The sequence below is a fragment of the Bemisia tabaci genome, chromosome 6, assembly GCF_918797505.1.
Source record: "Bemisia tabaci chromosome 6, PGI_BMITA_v3".
NCBI classification, from domain to species: domain Eukaryota; kingdom Metazoa; phylum Arthropoda; class Insecta; order Hemiptera; family Aleyrodidae; genus Bemisia; species Bemisia tabaci.
Window position 1 is genome coordinate 9,429,155 of NC_092798.1, and position 22,890 is coordinate 9,452,044.

Genomic DNA, 22,890 nt, shown 5'->3' on the forward strand with positions numbered 1-22,890 from the left:
TGAAGTTTAAATAGCGCATATCACGAGAAACTAATTCGTCCTCTGAGGAATATTTTTTTTGGAATCTTGCGGATGGATCTGATAAAATAAATCGTGCACGCTGAGTCGCATTCAATTTCAAGATGCTCCAGAAATGATAAAATAATCGTGTTTTTATAGTTATTCAGTTAATTATATTGTGTTTCATATATTTGATGAAGACGCGATGAAAGCGCCAAGCTTTAAAGCATGAAGTTAAATGCCATTTAAAATACAAGAGAATGGAAAAAGAGATTCATTCACTGAGTTGCATTATCTTAATATCAATCTTAACGTTTACAATTTGACGGATTAATCAGAAAACAACCTATCTACGAAAGACGTCCCTAGATTTCCTCTCGTGTTTTATTTTTTTAACAGAAAACGAAGTGCCATTCTGACTTGAAATTATGTAAGTCTATTCCTTATTATGTGAGGAAAGTTTACAGAAATCTTCAAAGGCGTTAAATTTTGGTTGTTCCCTCTTAAAAGAATGAAACATGAAATGACGTTAGGTAACGTGAAATTCAGTTAGGCTGACTTCTTGTAGTTGATCAGTATATCAAACTGATCGAGTGGGCTCGTTTTAATGAGTTTACTCTCTTAGCATTCTGAGCGACTTTGGTAACCACTTTATTTACCATGAAGTATCTTAAAGTTATAAATAAATATTGACTCCGTTCAGTATCAAGTCCACTTAATTTTGAGCATTCCTTCGTGATCACTGATACGCAAAACTGTTGATCTGAACACAGTTGATCTGAAATATTATAGTTGTTGTTGCTGTTTTATACATTTATTGTATTTGAGGTGAACATGAGAAGATTCTTAAAATGTTCCAAAACAAATTACTAACTCAGTTGTGACGAATTTTTCCCTTGGCGGCAGACGCGTTTCGAGCTAAGTGCGGCTCATCATCGGTGCAACACAGATGTCGCACCGGAGTTGCACCAAGAAAATCCGTCGCAAGTGAGTTAATATTTTGTTTTGAAACATTTTAACTACGTGACTAGTGCGGAAACAGCTCCCTCATTTTATGATAGGAAGATTATATTTCTCTTGAATCGGAAAAAAATCTCCTCACTAAAAGTTTCTTCCGTCAAAATTTAAGATGATTTAGTTGAAAAAAGTCAGTGTGAAAGTGTTGCTTTTCGTTTTTACCCTCTACGGTGAATAAAATAACACGCCGCACTTTTCCCAGTGTTTCACTTGGCAGCAAATAATTTAAAGCTTTTTGATGATAAGAGACAGAGATCTCATCACCTAGCTGACAAAAGTGCGTAACTACACATTGAGATGAGCCCTGAAAAGCATTGAATTATATCGACAACAGGTTTCATTGTTGAATGTAGTTACGTTCTTATCAGGAGAGTGACGATCTGATGATAACGGAGCCCTCCGACATCCCAAGGGCGCTGTCCACAACCCTCACCGCTGGCGAAGGTCAAACGAAGAGTCCTTTGAGTGCAAGTCAGGAGTGGAGCAGTGGCTAGACGTATTTCGCGATGAATCGATTAATCTGCCATTCGAACTTATGGAAAAGGATCGAATATCGGGGCATTCGCAACGAACATCGTAATAATCGATATTTTCAGTATAGCATTAGATAAGTAGAATATCGATAGTCGTGATATACTTCGCCACTGGAGTGGGGGAAATGCTCATTCAGCATCCCACAGCGACAGATCCTCTTTCTTGATTACTTTTATTCAATCACGCGCTAAAATGCGTGGAATGGTCCGTCTGACACAGACACATCGGGGTGGGGGTCGATTCGGTGGCTTATGTTATAGATCGACCATCAAAGCGTCTCTTCGATGTTCAAATGAAAAGGAATGGCAACGATAATGATTGACTTTGGTGCTTTCCTTCGCTGAGAAGTGAGGGAGGAATGCAAAATTGAAGCGCTGCAGCTGGGTACAGAGTGGGGATTTTTCGGTGGCGGTGTCTCGGGATCTCCGTATACGTTTCATCCACTAAAATTGAAGCAAATGCATGGATTTCGTTAAAACTTTTACTGAATTTTCTTTGTGCTTTTACGATGCTGAAAACTAAAAATGTCAGAGAATTTGCTAAATAATTTCCTCACTAAAATATGAATTAGCAGCGAAGATTATGAAACACCGCAACCCAGACATGCCCATTCTGCACCCAATGCCTCAATTTCCGTGTACATAAGAGCTGTACCTTATTATTCTGAAAGTCTCCAGGTCACTCACATCAAGCAAAAACCCGATTTTATTCAGCTATTTTATTTTTGATTCAAAGTAAAATCTTCTTGGCGGCTTACTCAAGGATGTTAATGCCTAAATCGAGTCACTTTTTCCTCTAATGAAATTCAAAAATTATGCTAAACGTTATTAAATACGGATGCTGGGACTTGGTAAGTATTTGGACTACAGCTCTCTTTTCGTGCCGTAGTATCTTGATTTATTTTGCGAGGAAAGCTCTGCACTCTTAAAGCATGCCCGTCTTTCTTAATATGTTGGAGCGCCTTCAATTTCATATGACACTATGCAACATATCTGTTGTGAAATAGTTGCCTGAGGTGCCGTGGCACGCTGCAGCGCAGCGGCTGGCCCGCCTGCCAACGCGGAACGCGCACTGCCGCCTACAAACCTAAGGGGATACTTCGCGCATTACGTAGTGCTTGAAGTATCCCTTTGGGTTTGTAGGCGCTAGAGCGCATTGCGCGTCGGCAGCACGCCGCACCGCTGCGCTCTGTGTTAGGTTCTAATATTTAAACTCGCAGAGTCAGCGTTTTTGAAGCGGGAAGCTCAAAAAGAAGCAAATTTCTTACCCAAACTTGAGAAACTTTCAATGGGTAACAACACCTCTTTTAGCTCTAGCAAAAGTTTGGAACAGTTCCATTCAGCGTTTAGTGAGTTGCCGCACATTTTGCACATTGAGACTGTTAAGTCAGCATCCTATTTTTGCGACGTATTGCACGCCAGTTCGACCGAGCCAGAAACCGTTACGAATGACCTTAAGCGCCTCTTAATAAGGTCTACAAATTTCAAGTCTTTCAGACTAAGGCCAAGCGGCAACCGAGCAGATTCCCACGAAACGAGCGATCGCGAGTGCAGTCGCATTTCCAGTTTTCCCGAATGGCCGGTGACCCGGAAGCATCAGCTCCCGATCGGCGCCCGTCGATTCCTCACCGCGGCGGGCTAATCCGCCGACCAAATACCCGCCGCCGACGCGGGGACGCGACAAAGCGTGAAGCATACGGCAGCGGCCACCCGCGGACAACGAACGCCATTACGGCCCGTTAAATAAAATAATTGCACGGCGAGGTGTTAGCGACCCGACGAAAGCCCCGGGGTGCGGGCGGGTTAAGCTCGCTTTGATTGGTCAGCTGATAGCCGGGCGCATTTGCATAAAAGCCGAAAGTCAACAGTGCGATAACTGCCCCCGGCCCCAGCCTCCCGGATGCGGCGATGTTGGCGCGTTGAAGCGGGTGTGGTGACCTGTTACCCCGACGGCTAATGAGAGGCGGGATGCCAAAAAGAGCAAAGGGATTCCCCCGTGTTTATTCCCTTTCATTTATGGAAACAACGAGCGATAACATTTTTTTTTCTATCTGCAGAGGAATACTTGTCTGTTTTTTTTATGGATGTATTTTGTAAATCAAGTGTATCTCTGAGGAGTAAAAGAACAGGTGTAAAAAAAGGGAAGAAACGGGGAACAAGGATAAAACGCAACAATAAAAATCCGAGACGTTCCGACTAAAAACTGAGTCATTTTCAGTTGGGAATACAATACAAATTAGAAAATTTCGATGAAAAACCTGAGACCTACATATTGGTGGCCGAGATCCCAGAAAAACGAAGTAGGCTGGCCTATATGAGGAGTAAAACGTGGAAACATTCCTGAGAAAGAGCCTCTATTACACGCAGAGATAGTATATCTTGGAAACTCCGCACTATCAATCTGAAATTTTGAAGCTCTTTAAGCAAGTTTTAAAAATTTAAGGTGAATTTTTGGTCTCCAATGTAAATAGCCTAGTTGCTGACGTCGTGATAAAATTACTAACTAACTAGCCAAACAACAACAAAGCGAGTGGAGTGAGACAAAAGTTCAAGTCGTGTGTGTGGTGCCATATTTTATATTAATCGTTGGCATAACATCGCAGACCAATCAGAGCTCGCCCATCAGAACAGGGTACACAAAGTTGTTTTCTGCTTCTAAGATGGGGTTTAGGAAGTAAATTGCGGCAAGAGAGTGAAGAATGCGATATGTGAGTTCTTGGTGGTAAATGTTTGTATTGTCTGTAAACTTGTGTAAATTCGTAACCGGAGTTCACTTGGTTTAAAAGGGTAAAAAATACACGCCCTAAGTATATTACGCACAAGGTGTCGTCCAGGAAAATATCGAACAGAAGGCTACATTGATGACAACGTTCAAATTCAACTATTCGTGCTGGATGGATGTCCATGTTGCATATACGATGAGTTGAAAGCGCTCCGGGTTTCCTAATGCTAAAGCTTGAATTGCAAAACTAATAATGGGTGTGTTGCACGCACGGAACATTGAAGGCATTTCGGTTGCGTTCCACTCACAACATTGCGCGTAACTGGAGACAACCCCAAATTAGCATCTGAGCAATGTACATAATCAAGTGAGGAAAAACTTAAATCCGATGATGATTGATCGACAACTAATTCAAAACAAATAAAACGTGCATGATGTTGTGCGATGATGAATGTTGGGAAGGGTATTTTGCCTCGCAATTTTGTACAAATTACAAATATGTTTGGAATGCTAAGCCAATCGCTCTACTCTTCGATCATCAGTCATAATTTAGTGGATTCGAGCGTTGGTTTCGAAAACGAACTTTAACGCTATAGGGAAGATAGTAATGCGAGGTCTCTCAAATATATCGTCACCTTCCTGCCAAAGTATCATAAGCGGCATGCGAAATTCCCGTCGCCATTTTATTTTTTGCAGAGAAATTTTTGGCTGAATCTGTTTTAAAATTTCACTGAATTTTCTGGAGGGCACAAAGAAAATTCAGTGAAATTGTCGAATAGCTTCGTCGAACAATATCTCTGTAAAAAAATAAAACGGTGGTGGAAATTTTTACACGTCTCATGCCGCTTGTGATACTTAGGTCGGAATGTGACGATATATCGTCTCTGTTGCGAAACAAGGAAAGTTCAGGGTCTAGAGTTTCGAATTTCAACATGACGGAATTTATGAACGACCCCTGTTTAGAACAGTGAAGTTGACATATTAGGCAACCGTGGATGGGATGTATACGGTCACTCGGATCAAAACTGTCAGTTAAAACGAGACCCTGTTTGGCTTTTGTTTCCGCCTGCTTTTTCTACACCCCCTTTTTTATGACCTCGGTTTATGCATGTCCTATGCGCGCGTTTTAATTGATAAAAAGGCTTATCACGCGGCGCAACGCGTGGATCGCAAAGTGCAGACAGGTCCAGCGTGGCCATAGTATATGCTTTGTACGTCGCTTTTTGCGGGGCGGCGTTACACTGAAACTATGTGACTTGAAACGACACGCTAAAAACGACGCACAAGCATGGTGTGTGTTTTAACCATTGTCGGACGGACTCAGGTGTCAGTTAAATTATTACATGTATCGATACAATGTCTATGTATAGAGAAGATAATTACAAGAATTGAAACAAAAGAAATAGGATTAGCATTTAGGATAAGGATTAGCGTATTGCGTATAGCAGGATAGGAAATTTTTCCAACGTTTTAGATGCTTCAGACTGTTTTTGTCTCGAAAGAAAAAAAAAAAACGTTTGAAAACATCTGTCGAAGTTAACCTTCTTGGAGGTATTTTTTTCTTAGTCTATTTCTTGAATTCGGAGATAATAACGTATTCGCCTGGACTTTAGGATCGATTGGAGTAAATTCAACAAGTCTTTGAACCTAGGGGTGCGGATTATTTTTTAGGCCTCCGCAATTTTCTGAAACGCGCTGGATGTTCGCAAAAATGTTAACAGATCGCACTGATAAAAAAATATATTTGATTTTATTATTACTTTCAGGTATCTGCTGTAGTCGCATTATCTTACACGAGTTGAAAATCTATTAACCTTCCACAAAAAAATTTCGAAAAAAAAAGAAATGAAATACCGCCTCCCCAATCTCAATCGCGCGGTAGAGAGCAATTTGCACCCCTGTAAAAACCTATGAAGGAATTTCGTTTTCTACTCTGCGATTCAAGTATCCCCCAACCCTACAGCCGCTGATACTGCCTTAGGTCGTGCCATATCGTCGTCTTTCTGACGTAAGAACGTATCTCAATTGCCATGTGAACCCTGTTGTCCATATAATTCCATGCTTTCGGCGGCTCTCATGAAATAAAGATAGGCTCATTCGTCAGAGTAACAACGATATGAGGAAATTGGAGGGGGGTGCATCGCACGTTCGAAGCGCCTAACCGTGCCTCGAAATCGTCCCAATACAGGAAGCACCGAAATCTATCGTCCCCGATCACCTGCGGGCGCGGACTAAACTGCTTCGGATATGGGGGAGGAACTTAAAGCCACCATCCCCTAAAGTCTCCCCCCTCCCCCGGGAGAAAGCTCGACACTCGGTTAGCAAAGATTTATCGCGAGGTGGCGATGTTTTGCGCGTAAAATTTGGCAATTGCCACGTTATATCTCTCCGTTTACGAGCCCGCATTAACGCCGACTCAGGAATTTTATTTCGGTCGTGACTTACTTGTAAATCCTGGTTGACGATACGGCAAGGTTCCGTTTCAACGTGAACCCTGGAAAGCATCGAGGTATACGGAAAGAAAGGCTCACTGAAAAAAGGAATTGCGTCCTTATATAAAATAGCTTCTATTTGAGCCTCTTTCCCCGCGGCAGTTCCTAATGTATCTTTCCCGCCCTCGATGGATGATAGGGCCGTTGCTTTTTATTTTTTATTTTTAAGATTCACTTAATAGGCCCGAGAATATTTTGCGCAGTTCTGTAAATTCGTCCTTGCATTGGTTCCTGACTTCATGTTTTCATCGTTTTTTATAGCGTCTGCATTATTATTTTATTTCGTGTCTAATACACCATTCTGGATTTACGGTTTTCGGGAGGAAAACAGGAGCAGAAGCTGGAAGTAGAGAGGAGTCCGCAAAAAAAATGTTATTCAGATTGCTGAATATTCTGAATTGGGCCCTAGCTGCTCTCAGAGCCGGAGTTAAGATTTTTTGGGCCCATAAGCACAATCTGTAGTTTGGGTCCCCCTCAAATGCAACATCTCGAGGAAGGGGGCTTAATGGTGAACGTACCTAGTAGAGATAGTCCGGGGGCCTCTCTTGATTGAATTTGAAACGTTGATTCCTCTTGAACGCAATTTAAGGCTTGAGGAAAAAGAAAACTTTGTGGCGAAGGCCCCTATATAGTAAATTTGGTCCTGGCTGATTTGCTAATTTCATTATCGTGCTCCACTAACTATTCGCAAAGTTTAAAAATTACAGTAACATTACTAAGTATGAAGATGTCGCTCACTACGACTTTAGATATACTGACCTTGAGATTTATTGGAAATGCACACTTTCGTAACGCGCGTATTTAAAATGTTTCTTTTGCTAGTTTTTAGAAGAATCACTAGAGTTCATTCCTTTCTAAAATTTCCAACGTTTGGAATTTTTCCATATCAAATTTATAAAAAGAAATCAAAATGTGCAATGCCAAGCAAAATTTTCAGCAATCTTTGATTAACTTGTTTCCGTGTCTCTTCACATCACTCCATTCCCTCAACTTCATTATGTTGATTCTCTGTCAAACCATTAATTTTCTAGTCCATTTCATTCGTTTTTCAAAGGTTATTCTTCGGAACCGTAAAAAATTGAATGCCTCTGGCCGTTTCAGACGTGAGGGCAGCCTAAAATACCGACTGAAAACCGCAATGAATTGCACCCGTTTTGAATATCTATATGGATATCTATGAACGAACACTAAAGCCCTACATAAGAGGAAAATAGATCTTTCATACTTCAGCACTGAACTTACCTTACATCCAGTCTCGTAAGTCTCAATTTAAGGGTCGTGATGCCTTCATCATTACTTTAATACATCTATGCAAGCCTTATAGCCTATCTATGTGCTGCATGAATCTAAGGTTGGTTGACCTTATATATGCGTGAATAGTTGCCTACTCTATAGGAAAATATGTATGAGCATAATTTTGACGACAAACCAACCGTGATGTCATCTCTAATATCATTTGGACGTATTTCTATCGCACGGAACTATGTGCATTACGACTGGAGCCCTGTTATGCATATATGCTTATGGGTCTCAGGGCTCATGTCTTAATGCACATAGTTCCGTTTGGTAGAAATACGTCCATTTGATCTGTGCGAAAGCGTGCTCTGAAATTCTCAGAAATCGCTATTGAGAAGTTGTGAGAACCTCGACTGCACGATTCGTTTGCGTGCTCTCTCGTCTAAGGGTGGTACGTTTTTTTTTTTTTTTTACAAGACAACATTGTTGCCTTATTCCTGAGTGCGCACGTGTATTGTGCTAATATACTTTCGAGTTTCCTGTGCGTTTTGCAATACCACTAGGGATTTTGACAGAAATTGCCAATACTGCAGAGCAATTTAGCCAATCAAAATCTGTAAACTCAAACGGTGCGTTCTTATTGTTGCAGCGGTGCGGAATTTCCTCAACGCATCCGTCTTATTCCACGAGTATTCCAACCGGTTGAGTAATTTCTTCTTGACAAACGCGTGGTTTTCCACGAACTTCGTCTGCAAACTCACTTATATTTTGTGCTACATTTTAACGAGAAATTTTTGGAGAAGAAACGTTGTCAGTTGGTCGGAAACTGCACCAATGCATGATTCGCACTAGAATCATGTATTTTTTAATAAAAGTAAACTTCCATAAAATGTATTTTGCATAAGCCCTCTGTCAAAAAAGAGTCCAAGTGACCGATGAGAAATTCCTATTTAAAAAAAACTTTATCCCGTCTCAATTTCTTCGCGAAATAACAACTGGGATCATATTGAGGACGAGAGTAACTGCTACATCTATACGCTCACTATCTTGTTGAGAAAGTTTGAGTCGAACTTTAAAATGAGAAATAAATAGTCAAGAAATTCTCGGGGCAAACAAATAAGTTTAATAGGCTATGGTTAATCAATCATCGTTGCCAATTTCCTTGAAAATCCTCCTTTATAGTAGGTTGATAAATGTAATATAAACAGGCAATAAAGGGGTAAAGAGTCGAGAATAAATTCATGAAATAAGGTATAACTGCACGACAGCTTTGAGGATCCAAGCACCGTTGTTTCCCAAACGAAGAAATGTACACTGGAAAAGAAACACATTGGAGTTTAAATATTAGAACCAAACACAGAGCGGAACGGCGGCTTGCATGCCGGCGCAAAACGCGCACTGGCGCCTACAAACCTAACAGGGATACTTCACGCATTGCGCAATGCGTGAAGTATCCACTTAGGTTTGTAGGCGCCAGTGCGCGTTTTGCGCTGCGCTGGTCGGCCGCCCGCCGCGCCGCAGCGTGCCATGGCGCACACTGGAAAAAAAACACATTGGATCTAGAGCCCAGACTCTTGAAAACATTGACAAGAAAAAATACTCTTGATTCAATCAGATTTTAGCTTGAATCAAAAGGAAATCCGCTCAAATTAAGAGGCTTGGTTCTTGATTTAAGCAAAAATCCGATTGAATCAAGAGTATTTTTTCTTGTCAATGTTTTCAAGAGCCTGGACTCTAGATCCAATGTGTTTTTTTTTTTTTTTTTTTTTTTTTTTTTTCCCCAGTGTAGCTTCACTCTAGGTGAATCGATATCTCGCGAATCCGATAAAACGCATCAGTTGGATACGCGGTTTTGCCCAAAATGTCAGCGTGCTCCGGTGCGGCACAGCGAAGCAAGTCAACGGCAGTGGCGATTTTACAAGTTAGCAACACTGTTTTCCCTCCATTTAAATCCATTACATATATCGATCGTAGGTGAGGAAAAATCGATTGTATCGGCCTTCCTAAAAATCGATTGTCTTACATACCCTTAAATAGAGGGCAAACAGTGTTACCAACTTTCAAGAAATCATCACTGATCAGCGGGAGAGCTTGGACATTATGTGGAAAACTTTACTAAAAACTTATAATAATGTTAATTCGAAACATAGAAATTTAAAAGTGGCTCTATTTGTGCTCTTATAAAATTTTCTCCAAGACGCAACCCTAAAAATTTGACGAGATAAATACCAAAATGAAGAGTTTTATTCGAGAATATAATGTCCGACCTCACCGAGAGGTTCGGTCTGCTGTGTGCCCGGGCGGGTCAGGAGGGGGGAGGAGGCTACCCTTTTAGATGTTATCGGACCGCAGCGTCCAAGAACCAGAGAAGTGATCTCTCCACTCAATTGGGGTTATTAGGGCACTTTTAAGCCCCTGATCCAGACCGTGACTCGTATCTTATGCTAATATTTGGTATCCTCCGAGTATTTTGTGTATAATCTCACAGCTCTCAGATGAGGACTTTCGTCCGTCCACCCTCTTCCGGGTAGCGTCTTTTCATCCGGAATTAATATTCGTCACGAAATGGGGTTGTACCAAGACCGAGTTGTCTAGTTTTGCGAAATCGTGGTTTATTTTTTTGCTCCTAAGCCGTGCACGACTTTTTCACGTTTTGATCTAAGAGCTAACATTGTGATAGTGCCTACGTCGATTGAAAGTCGCCTTAATCGAATTGTTCATGTTGCTCGGAAAATTATTTTCATTTTGATATTTGAGTCTGTAAGAGATGTTACCATACTTAAGAAACACGTTACATCTCTCCATATGAATAGTGAAATAATCGACTTAGTGACATAATTGACGTAGTGAAATAATCGACGTAGCGAAATAATTGACAAAGTGAAATAATCGACAAAGTGAAATAATCGACATAGTGAAGTAATCGACATACTGAAATAATCGACATAGTGAAATAATCGTCATAGTGACATAATGGACACGGTGAAATAATCGACATAGTGAAATAATCGACTTAGTGACATAATTGACACAGTGAAATAATCGACATAGTGAAATAATCGACTTAGTGACATAATTGACGTAGTGATATAATCGACGTATTGAAATAATCGACAAAGTGAAATAATCGATAAAGTGAAATAATCGACATAGTGAAGTAATCGACATACTGAAATAATCGACATAGTGAAATAATCGTCATAGTGACATAATTAACACGGTGAAATAATCGTCGTAGTGAAATAATCGACATAGTGAAATAATCGACTTAGTGACATAATTGACACAGTGAAATAATCGACATAGTGAAATAATCGACATAGTGAAATAATCGAAATAGTAAAATAATCGACATAGTGAAATAATCGACATAGTGAAATAATCGACGTAGCGAAATAATCGAAATAGTAAAATAATCTACATAGTGAAATAATCGACACGGTGAAATAATCGTCGTAGTGAAATAATCGACTTAGTGACATAATTGACACAGTGAAATAATCGACATAGTGAAATAATATCGAAATAGTGAAATAATCGACATAGTGAAATAATCGACATACTGAAATAATCGACATAGTGAAATAATCGTCATAGTGACATAATTGACACAGTGAAATAATCGACTTAGTGAAATAATCGTCATAGTGACATAATCGACACAGTGAAATAATCGACATAGTGAAATAATCGACATAGCGAAATAATCGACACAGTGAAATAATCGACATAATGAAATAATCGACAAAGTGAAATAATCGACAAAAAATAATCGACATATATATATCTTACCAAGTAAAATAGTTGTTTGCCTACCCGCTAAATTGAAAGCGACTCGCTTCGCACTACCTCCGATAAAATGCGTTCCTGGAGATACTTTCAATATTTGCATATGTACTGGAATTTTAAAATCATTCTCGTTGTTAGTGCAGTCAAGGAGCACGTAAATATTTCAACTCGCAGGATAGTTCTTTACCTACCCGCTACATTGAAGGCGAATCGTCATACGGTCAGTCACCAGCAGGATACTGATGCTGCATCACTAAGTCTTCGGCGCAATGACAAAAAATGGGAGATTGGTTTTTTTCATCGCACACCATTCACTGAAAAATTTGCTTAAAAGAAAAAAAAATGGAAATAACTGTAAATTCGACGGGGGGGGGGGGGGGAAACACTTCGTCAATATACTAAAAGATAGATAAAGCAAAGAAAATTCCAAACATAATCAGAAGTAGAGATTTAAAAGGACCAGTGACACTCAATTTTGTACCTTGCATTAGAGTTATTATTTCTCCCCCCCCCCCCCTGTAACGAGGCAAATCCCGTTTCTTCAGAGGCACATACGTCCTCTGGTATAAGATAAGCCAACGTTACTGTAGTTGCCGGAATGAGCTCGCCGGGATCCTGGATTCGGGCGCCAATTTTAAAAAATGATGAGTTTGAAAGAGGGGAAGAAAGATCAAACTCTTGTGTCTCAAATTTACAAAAAGAATGTCCTTTTATTAGCTAAATTTGTGAGGATCCTACTCGAAGTACACTCAAAATGAGGATAATAATAATTTAGCCGAAATGCCACTCACTAACGTGCACCTCAAGGCTTGAAATTGCAGTATACATGTAAGAGGAGTGAAGCTGGGCGAGATGCTACTCACTAACGTGCACCTCAGCACAGTGGAAGAGAAAAGAGGAAAGTGAAATGGACAGAGGGCTCGACGAGATGCCACTCACTAACGTGCACCTCGAGTCGAGAAAAATTTAGGAAAGACGAGAGAAGAGGTGACCCTCCGGAAAGGAGAGGGTGACGAACAATGTTTGGCTTAGAAGGCTATCAGATTGATTTGAAGCTATTGGAAGACGATCTCGACATTCATTGCAATATTTTTGGTACATGAAAAATTAATTAAAGTATAAAATTTACAGAAATGGACGTAGAAAAATTTCCTACAGACATTTATAGTAGTTTCGAATTTTTTACAATTTTTCGTTTTAGGTAAATCTACGGAAAACCCTGATTTCGCAGTTATCTTTGAGGGAGAAAAAAAGGAGAAACAGTATTCCATTTCTTTTCATTATTCAAACAGCTGATGTACCGTCACCGGGCGTCGTGGCGCGGTGTCGCCAAGCCGTGACACATTTGTCGCTATTTTGGTCTACAAAAGAAGGGGAAAAACTTAAAACGGAGAATGAAATTCTTCGTTACACCCCCATCCTCCCTACCTCGCCCCTCGCCCCCTCTCCCATCTCTTTAATTAAAATACTTAAAATTTTCCCAGCTTTGCTTTCGCTGCAGAATAGTGTGTACCCAGGACCGTTATAAAATCTCGATCAATGCGTTCTGTAAACTGACATGAAGTCCGGTGGCTGAACTGACAGGAGAGTAGAAAAATGATCGGGAGGAGTCGGCAGGGATTTGAGGGAACGTTCGTTAAGCTTGGAGTTGCGTCGGGAAGAAAGGGAAGGCGGATTCCTGGAGGGACGCACGATGTCCACGATTGATTGAGCAGGGAAGGCGGACTTAAGTGGGTTGCGCACATTCGGCCATCGAGTTTGTTTGGAGAGGCAATCAAAAGGGAAAAGAGAGGAGCACCAGCGAGCAGTCTGCCCGGCATTAGCCAGCAAATCACTGCAGAATCGCGACTTAGACGCCAAGTTGCCAACTTGAGTCCGAAATTGAACGACTCCTTTCGTGAACGTCCTGAGGACCCCATGGCTATCATTTTCTTGTGTGACTCAGGGTGACAAGATCTATGGAAAATACACGGAAAAAAGCTCCAGTTCTAAACGCTACACGGAGAAAAAAACTTCGTGCGTTGAACCCGAAGTATAGGTCATATGGATCTCTGAAGTTTTCGGATTGAGCATCTGAACACTTTAGGTCCAGCTGCTGAGGTTTGGATCACACATCTGAAACTTCAGTTCTTACATCTGAAGTACTTCGGTTTTCACATCCGAACAACTTCGGTTCTCACATCCGAAAAACTTCGAAACCGAAATGCTTCGAAAGTATGTACTTCTGAAGTACTTCAGATGTAAGAACTGGAGTTTCAGATGTGTGATCCGAACCTCGACTGATAGACCTATAGTGTTCAGATGCTCAATCCGAAAACTTCAGAGATCCATATGACCTAAACTTCGGGTCCCACGCACGAGGTTTTTTTCTCCGTGTATAATGGGGCGGTTGCAAACTTTAGCTACAGCAAAATATATAGAAAATATATAGCTTGACATTCACGATGAGCGCATCTGAAAAGTCTGAAATACATTCCTAACTTCACAATCGGCGTAAGAAATAGGCGGGGTTTTAAGCTTCCCGCTTCAAAAAGATATCACGGCATATGTGAAAATTTTCGTTCCATCTAATTCCTCGCGCACTAGGATGCCACACAATATTCAACATGGCCGATGCCAGCCCGCCAAAACAAACGTAACGAGACGGGAATTTATCAACCGGCGTATTAATAGGTACATCTTCCCAGCGTTGATATATACCATGGTGCTAATTTCTCACGATTTGCGCGCAGAGGTGTAAACCATGTCGAATATTGTGTGGCATTCAAGTGCGCAAGGGTGGGATAAAACGATTTCCCTTTCGAGATACACAATTCCCCTTTCCGGTGCCGTAAGATCGTTTTTGAAGCGGGATTTTTTTTTCAACGCAGATCATGAAGTAAGGAGTGTATTTCAGACTTTAAAATTTTTCGCTCGGAAATCATCAAGTCCATTTCGTCGAAATTTAATTTTTTCAGTTAATAACCTCAAAAAAAATGCAATGGTGTTTAAATATACAGTTTTCCTCCCTCTCCGCCGTTATTCTGCATACATTTAGCATCCACGCCAGTCTGGAGGCCCGTGACGGCGGAGACCGTGCCCCTGAAATCCCCCAGGAATCTCACCCCCCCCCCCCGACTCCCACCGTCCGGCGTCCGGCTAATCAATATGGCCGCGGCGAGGCGAGGGTCCACTGTTTGACCAGAAATTCGGGGCCCCGAGAAAGTCGCGAGACGTTTGACGAAGCAATAGAAATTCCCGGCGAGAGGGAAAACCAAAACCCCCGGCTGAATATAAAAGAGGGCGAGTCAGATGTTGATTCTGATAACGGCGCAAAATCATGACGTTGTCAAACACGGGGCTCGCGGGGGGCCGTGAGGGGGAGGGGGTGGAGTGCGGCGGGGGCGGGGGGGCTAGGGTGCGCGGGGAGTAATTTGAGCGCCGCCGAGAAAATATTCAGTATTTTTAAGCAGGCGAATAAATTTCCGTCGATTCCCGCGTGCATAATGCCCCGTTTTCGGGAGACTTTCTCACATTCGGCCGAAAACTTTCCCGACGAAATATTACTTATTCGAGGTCGAGCGGCTGCGACGAGACTGGCCGAAACAGTCCGGCTGGGAGGAAAACTCTCCGGCTCGCGAAAAAATGAAAACATACCCTTGCTTAGAAATATTTTGTTGTGGAATCATTCTTGATATATGTACAGAAAAATTATGTGGGTTTGCTTGCCGACAGTTGGAAATAATGGATCGTAGTTCACAGAGGCTTCATTTTCAGTGGAGCGATTTGTGTCAAGTTAGGTCCAAATGTCAAATTTTGAGCTCTCTACAAGAAACTCTCTTTAGTGTCCTAAAAATAAGCTGCGCGATGTTTAGTTCATTTTTTGTGTCGATGGAAAGCGTAAAATGAGCCACCAGTCAAAGCCTCAGCTAGGAAGAAGTCACATGAAAAAATCCCAAAATTTCTCAAATTTTATTTGGAAAACGATTCACGCGACGGAAATTTGGTAATCAACTCCGAAAAAAGTATTAACAAGTTTATCAAAACAGTCGGTACCAACTGCAATTACTGCTCGAGACACCCTGCCTCAGTTACAGCCTCGTTACCCATGTTTTAATCTCTATCAATTGTATTTGTATTGCCGGGCTTGGTTTTCGTGTGCTTTTTCCTCACTTAGTCATCTCCCTTTTATTATTTTGATATTTGAGATGATGTTTTATTTTGTTGCAGACAAGTCGGATTCATGAGGCGGCTATGCCCCCTGCGACCTTCCCCCTTCACGAATAGCTGAGACACGACCCCTCGCTCTCGGATGGCTCGAGTCATTTCCATGCTCTTATTGTTATATGTAAGTTAAGTTTGGCATCATTGCAACTTTCAAGCTTTTGAGCTTTGCCTGTATATACGCTAGTGTCAAATCTTTACACTCTATATTTGATTATATCGATAGAAAATTGCGAGACCACGTATCTCCGTTTGCGACGTTGTAGACTTCTAGTCATACTCTATTTAATTTTTCCCTTGGAAAACTAGTTAACAAACTTTTTTGAAAACTTCCTTGCTATTCTCCTGTGTAAGTAGAATATTCTGTATAATGAGCAATAAAGCTGACTTGCTCCTCTTTGAGAAAATACACCAGAGACTGAGATTTTGAAACACCGCAATGGAGATATGTGGTGTCTCACTTTAGCCATTGATATGTAGATCTAAAAAAAAGCACCACTTCCTGTGGCGGTGTCATTCATGAGAAGTTCTTTCATTTTTTTCTCTACTTGATTCCTTGAACGAGACAACACCTTCGACGTTAACCTTTTTCAACTCTCGTGTCGCACATGCAATTAAAGAAAGGAAGGAATCATTTCGAATGACACCGCACTTGTGATCAGATTAAAATCCCAATAAGACATTTAAAATAATTTAATCATGGAAGAAGTCCTAAACTCCTGACATGTTGCCGGATTGAATGGTGATATCAGAACATAACTAGTAAGATATTTCAACTTTACCTAGTGTTGCATCAAACAGCCTAACTCATCCGAGAAATTTTTTTGATCGAATGAGCTTTTTCTCTCTGTAATAAGACATGTGTTTTAAAATTGAATTTTGTCCGCACGACGACGTTTGCGAAATCTTCAAAATTAACGGCTCAAGTGTCGAATCCTTTACCTGTTTCGTTGATTTCAGAATGACTCCTAGTATTAAAGAGAGCTTTGTTGGAAATGTTAAAATGAATGATTACATATAGAGTCATACAGCTCATAACATGTTTAAAAGATGTTTAAAAGAACATTAGGTACAGAGTTGAAGATTTAGCTATGAGATCAATTCTTTTTGTTGTTGATATTCAAAATCACTTGTGGTTTTTCAACAAAAATACCATATACATTCCGTATGCAGAAAAGGCTTCAACTACTATTCACAGACCTAAGTAGTCAAACACCCTTCCCAAAAGTAGCCCCTTTTTTGGAAACTTCTTTGATCCGGCGAGAATGAAATCTTGTGATGAGAAAAGCCACCGTAAGGACTTTTGACGAGTGCCTCCAGGTATTCTCTGGAAAACACCTATGCGCAGCCTCTGAATTCTCAGAGTTTTGCCTCGCAGGGGAAACAGCTTTAAAATCAAGCTAAAACTATTGCTATAGAGGTTTGCCTCGCATCATCCCACTGTTCAATTTCAGCCGTACACCAATAACTTTTCTAGGTGTGACTTTTCTTGGTTCTTGGAAAAGGGTTCAAACAAGACCCTTGAACATTCTGACAACGATGCGTTTTTAGATGCATGCGGCGAGAGGTATCGACAAAAGACTGTCGAACCCATTTGACCCATCTAACGAAGGCGGAACTGACCCAGGCGGGCGTAAAACATGCCCAAAAACCCCTTCTTCTTAGACCAAATCGGTGGATGTTAAAAACCTAGCAAGTCCATTTTCTAATAAGCTCTAGGATCCATATGAATACTCATACTCCGTGTTTTATCAGATAATGGGCATGTTCGTTTCGAGCATCCACCGATACTAAAGCTCGAAACCAGGACGTACTACAAGGTATCGCTGGATCCCGATGAAGAGAAAAAAAGGGGCGGCACATGATCTAAGAGCCTCGCATCCACTTGCCACTCCACGTTGAAAAACCGCTCATTTCCCGGAGCCGAAGGCGTTGGAATACTGCCTTGCTGAGGAAAAACGCCGTATGAACATTCGAAAGTTGCCAAATTCCCTTCGATAAAATGTTTATTTTCGAGGAGAGCTTTGAAAGACTTTCCTTGACATTTTCAGAAACTTCACGTGAAATTGCGAACAAAATTATCCGTAAAATTAAAAGAAAAATATTCACAAAGTTTCTCGCAAATGTGTAGTTTTCCAAAGGATATGTGGCAACGCCTGAAGGTTCATACGGCGTTTCTCCTCAACGCCAGAATACTCCCATGCTAAGGGGAAACGCCGTATGAACCTTCAGGCGTTGCCAAATTTCCTTTGATAAAACACGAATTTCCCGGTAAACTCATGCAAATTCTCCTTCCAATTTTTCAGATAATTTTGAGCGCAATTCCACCTAAAGTTTCTGAAAATTTCGAGGGAAAATATCCATAACGTTCCGCAAAAATAAATATTTTATCGAGGGAAATTTGGCAACTCTCTAGTTTTCATACGTCGTTTTCTCCTCAGCACGGGAGAATGAGCCTTTTTATCGGGGGAGCGGCGCCGGCGTCAACGCATTAATTCCCCCGGCAGAAGTGTTTTCGGGCTCCACGTCTGAGAGGTGAGACTTCATTCGATGCGAGATAACCAGGGCACAGATTGCTCATAAATTTACCTGCCTCCCCCGCCACCGCCCCCGCCCCCGCCCCGGGCCGAGGAGCCCCTTCGTCTCGGTGAATGCGTCCCCAATTCATCCTTCGCGTCAGTGGCGTGGCGTGAATTGCGATGTATCGATTGGTATGCCATTTAAACCTCTGGTAAAGAATCGATTATTAAGGCGTTCGCTGCGAACACCCTGTTTATCGATCCTTTTACATAGGTTTAAATGGCATAACAATCGATACATCGCAATTTACGACACGCCACTGCTTCGCTTCCTCACTCGATACCCACGTGCTGGGATCCCGGCTCGCCCTCCGTGCATAAGTCTGCACGTCGCGCCGTCGATTGCCAAAGCTTCTCCCCTCCGGGTAATCGAGAGTTAAAATGTTCACACGGGAAGTTCGTGTGTTGAAAGTTTGCGCTGATTCGACTTCCGGATTGTTGATACACGGTTAGAAAGCTCGAAGTGAGTCTGGAGTAGGTTTCGTCACCTTTCCGTATCGAAAACGCTGATCTTTATAAGACAAATTTAAAACGGGAAAATATAATCACGGCTGTTCACTGGAAAAAAAAACACATTGAATCTAGAGTCCAGACTCTTGGAAACTAGATGATAAAAGACAAATTGAAGTGCTTTGGAAATAATTAAATTTGACACGGAACCACCTTTATTTTTCAAAAGACACATCGTATTCTCCTTTAACACTTATTTTTTCAAATCAATTTAAATAAGAATTATCCATACAGTATATGCAAACATTTGAAAATCATTGGTTGTGAACCGCTGACTCCGTGAGTTTAAATATTACAGCCTAACGCAGAGCGGAACGGCGGCTTGCATGCCGGCGCAAAACGCGCACTGGCGCCTACAAACCTAACAGGGATACTTCACGCATTGCGCAATGCGTGAAGTATCCACTTAGGTTTGTAGGCGCCAGTGCGCGTTTTGCGCTACGCTGGTCGGCCGCCCGCCGCGCCGCAGCGTGCCATGGCGCACACTGGAAAAAAAAAAAAAAAAAAAAAAAAAAAAAAACACGTTGGATCTAGAGTCCAGACTCTTGAAAACATTTACAAGAAAAAATACTCTTGATTCAATCGGATTTTCGCTTAAATCAAAACGAAATCCGCTTAAATTAAGAGGCTTGGTTCTTGAAAGCTAGATTCTGATTGAATCAAGAGTACTTTTTCTTGTCGATGTTTTTAAGAGTCTGGACTCTAGATCCAATGTGTTTTTTTTCCAGTGAATTGTAAACACACCTGCGGGATCATTGTTGAAAATGATAGACAAAGCCATGGACAAAGAAGAGAAAAGGGATAAGGAGGGATCCTATTGGTGAAAGCGGGTGGTTGCGATGGAAAAAAAAGTTTAATGATAGACCACCTAATGGCAACCCACGAGAGACCCTGTGGTTAATCCATCATTTTCTCCCTTAGTCTATAGGAGCCAACAATTTCAACCAGAAGGATCGCTCCATGCTTCCTATGTCTTCTTTGTCTATCGTTTTGTCTGTCAATTTCAAAAATCAGCCCGCAGGAACTTGAAATTTTGAATACACGTTCAGAATCAGTTTTAGCAACAATTTGTATAAAATTTGAAGAAAAAGTCAGCTTAGGTTCTTAAGTTTGTTTGCATTGTTTTATCTCGTGCCTGCGTGGACTTAACTGCCGTGCTAAGGAATACCTAACGCCGTATGGGCCATCAGGCATTGTCAAATATCCCACGAAAAATCACGAATTTTCAGGAAAATTTGAGAATATTCCTCTACCTATTTTTCAGAGGATTTCGTTCGCAATTTGATCTGAGATGTCTGAAAATCGCTAGGAAAAATATAAATAACATTCGTCAAAAATGAATACTTTCTAAGAGGATAAGGCAACATTTTTAAAATTTTAGCATTTATATGAAATGCTTTTGAGGAGGAAGGAACAAGGGTAGTCTGTAGATTTGATGAGTTATTTTTCCCAAATGATTGAAAACTCGTAAGCTCTCCACCATAGATTTACAAAATGTCGTAAACTGTCATAATTTGACTGCCTGCCTAGTCACTTGATACAATGCCTGATTTGACTGTGCAGATGGAAAAAAATCCCCAACGATATTACTCGCTAGATTTTCGCTCATCTGTAACATTCTTTTTCCGTCCCAGACAAACGGGACCGATGAGAGAGCCATTTGCGACGATTTTCACTTATCCCACGTGAAAATGGCCGCAAAGCTCCGAAGTTATATATCTAACGCTGAGTGTAGAAAATAAGTTTATCCTCAACCTCCCCCTTCCCCCTCCCCCCATCCCGAGCGTCCATTTCCCGCCCTTTCAATCGTCTCGGGACCATGAGGAAACTGAGAAGACAAGGAAAAGGAGCTAATCTCTTTTCGATCCCTGGCTCCCGATTTTATTGCTTCGGATTTATCTCTCCAATAAATTGTTTGGCCTCCGATCTGAGTTAGCATCGTGTTAAACGTTAAGAGCGCGCGGCGCTGACTAAAATCTTCGACTCTCCTCCCGCGACCTTTCATAAAAATTCGCGCCGTTTTGACTCCTCTTGCCGACTTAATCCGACTCGACGCAAATAAAACCCCGTTATTATTTTGCTTTCGCTTCTCTGCTCCTGGTCGTTCGGTCTTTCCAGGCATAAAGCACGATCCCGTCATCAAGTTGTGTCTTTGCGTATGATCCCTGACGTCTAACGTTACGAGAGACGGATTTATAGGGATGTTTCGATTGTCCGGGCGGAGTGAAGCCAAGAGTTTAAAACTAGGGCAAAAAATGGGTCAGTTGCGCTGGTCTCAAAATCGTGTTTGATGCTTGATTCTTTTAGATCAGCTAAAAATAATAAGATCTGTCCAAACAGACATTTTCTACGTTTGATATCAGACGAGACACCGCCTGTGAAAAGTCGGGTTTTTGACAACATCGACCGTGGAGTGAAGCCAGGAGTTTAAAACTAGGGCAAAAAATGGGTCCGTTGCGCTGGTCTCAAAATCGTATTTGATGCTTGATTCTTGCAGATCAACTAAAAATAATAAGATCAGTCCAAACAGACATTTTCTACGTTTGATATCAGACGAGACATCGCCTGTGAAAAGTCGGGTTTTTGACATCATCGACCGTGGTATTGACACCTTGGTTTCTTCCACCTTGCTTTCATCCGAGTTTTACGTTGAACAACCAGTGCTAATGTGCGTCACACCGACTGATGAAAGCAAGATGGAAGATACCGAGGGTATCGATACCGCGGCGGATGGCTTCAAAAACTCGACTTTTCAAAGGGTATCTCGGTTAACATTGAACGTAGAAAGTTGCTGTTTGGATGGATCTTATTATTTTTAACTGATCTACAAGAATCAAGCATTAAACCACGATTCTGAGACCAGCGCAACCGACCGATTATCCTTTCGGAGGAGTGGAGTCAGGATTTTAAAACTGGAGCAAACATTCTGGCTTACTTTTCCCTAATAAACTAGTTAACAAGGTGCAAATTTAGGCATGAATAAACAGCTTTGAATCAAACCAGAACAGTGGCGATTTGAAGTTTGCAATGCAGTGAAAAAGTAGTTTCATAAAAATAACAGTTTAAAATTGTAATGTTTCAGGGGGGAAAACGAGCCCTCTCGGAGTATGTCAGGGATGCATCTGCATGAGTTTCAGGATGCGCTGAAAGACATACGTGCTCGTTGATATTGATATTATAAGGAGGACATCTTTTAAGCCTATTTCCACTTCAACGCCTTCCTTTTACGCCCCCTGAGGAGGTATTTACGTGAAATTAGACTTTAAAGATGCCCTTTTGGTAATATAAACAAACACGTGTGTATTTCAGGGTTTTTTGAAACTCAGAAGCGTTCTCGAGGTATTCAAAGTGGCTCGTTTTTTCTGAAACACACTGTAAAGTATAAAGCGTATACCACGCTTAGGGAACGAAAACGCCGGGATTTAATGATTTTTTATATCTCCCTCTCTCCCCTTTCTCCCTCCCCCCATGGATTCGGGCTTGAATCATCGGAATATCGTAAATAACAGAAAATGGAATGATACAACTATTCAAGCTCCCGTGTGTTGCGCAGTATCATCCTCAATTGAAGGCGTTTTTTCTTTCCATTAATCAGACTTTCCTTCTGGCCTCACTCCTCACTCCTTTTCTCTCTCCTTCTTTCCTCCTGTCTCCTTATGTCCCTCCCTCCCCCTTTCGCTGGCCCCCCTCTCTCCCTCTCTCCCTGATAGCAAAAAAATGAATTAAACCGCTCAAAACTTCCAAAAAACACCGTTAAACTTATACCATCTAAAACTTAAAATTTTTCCTCCAGATGCAATCACGTTCCG

At 41.4% G+C, this 22,890-nt stretch overlaps 1 protein-coding gene across 1 annotated transcript in view; it reads left to right on the forward strand.

Moving 5' to 3' along the window:
• Positions 1-22,890, forward strand: part of LOC109034839 (no long nerve cord) — a 235,444-nt gene that overhangs the window by 86,554 nt on the left and 126,000 nt on the right. Inside the window, 1 exon segment of the mRNA XM_019048214.2 lies at positions 15,999-16,116. Coding sequence (XP_018903759.2) covers positions 16,081-16,116 — 36 coding nt within the window. The 5' untranslated portion in view covers positions 15,999-16,080.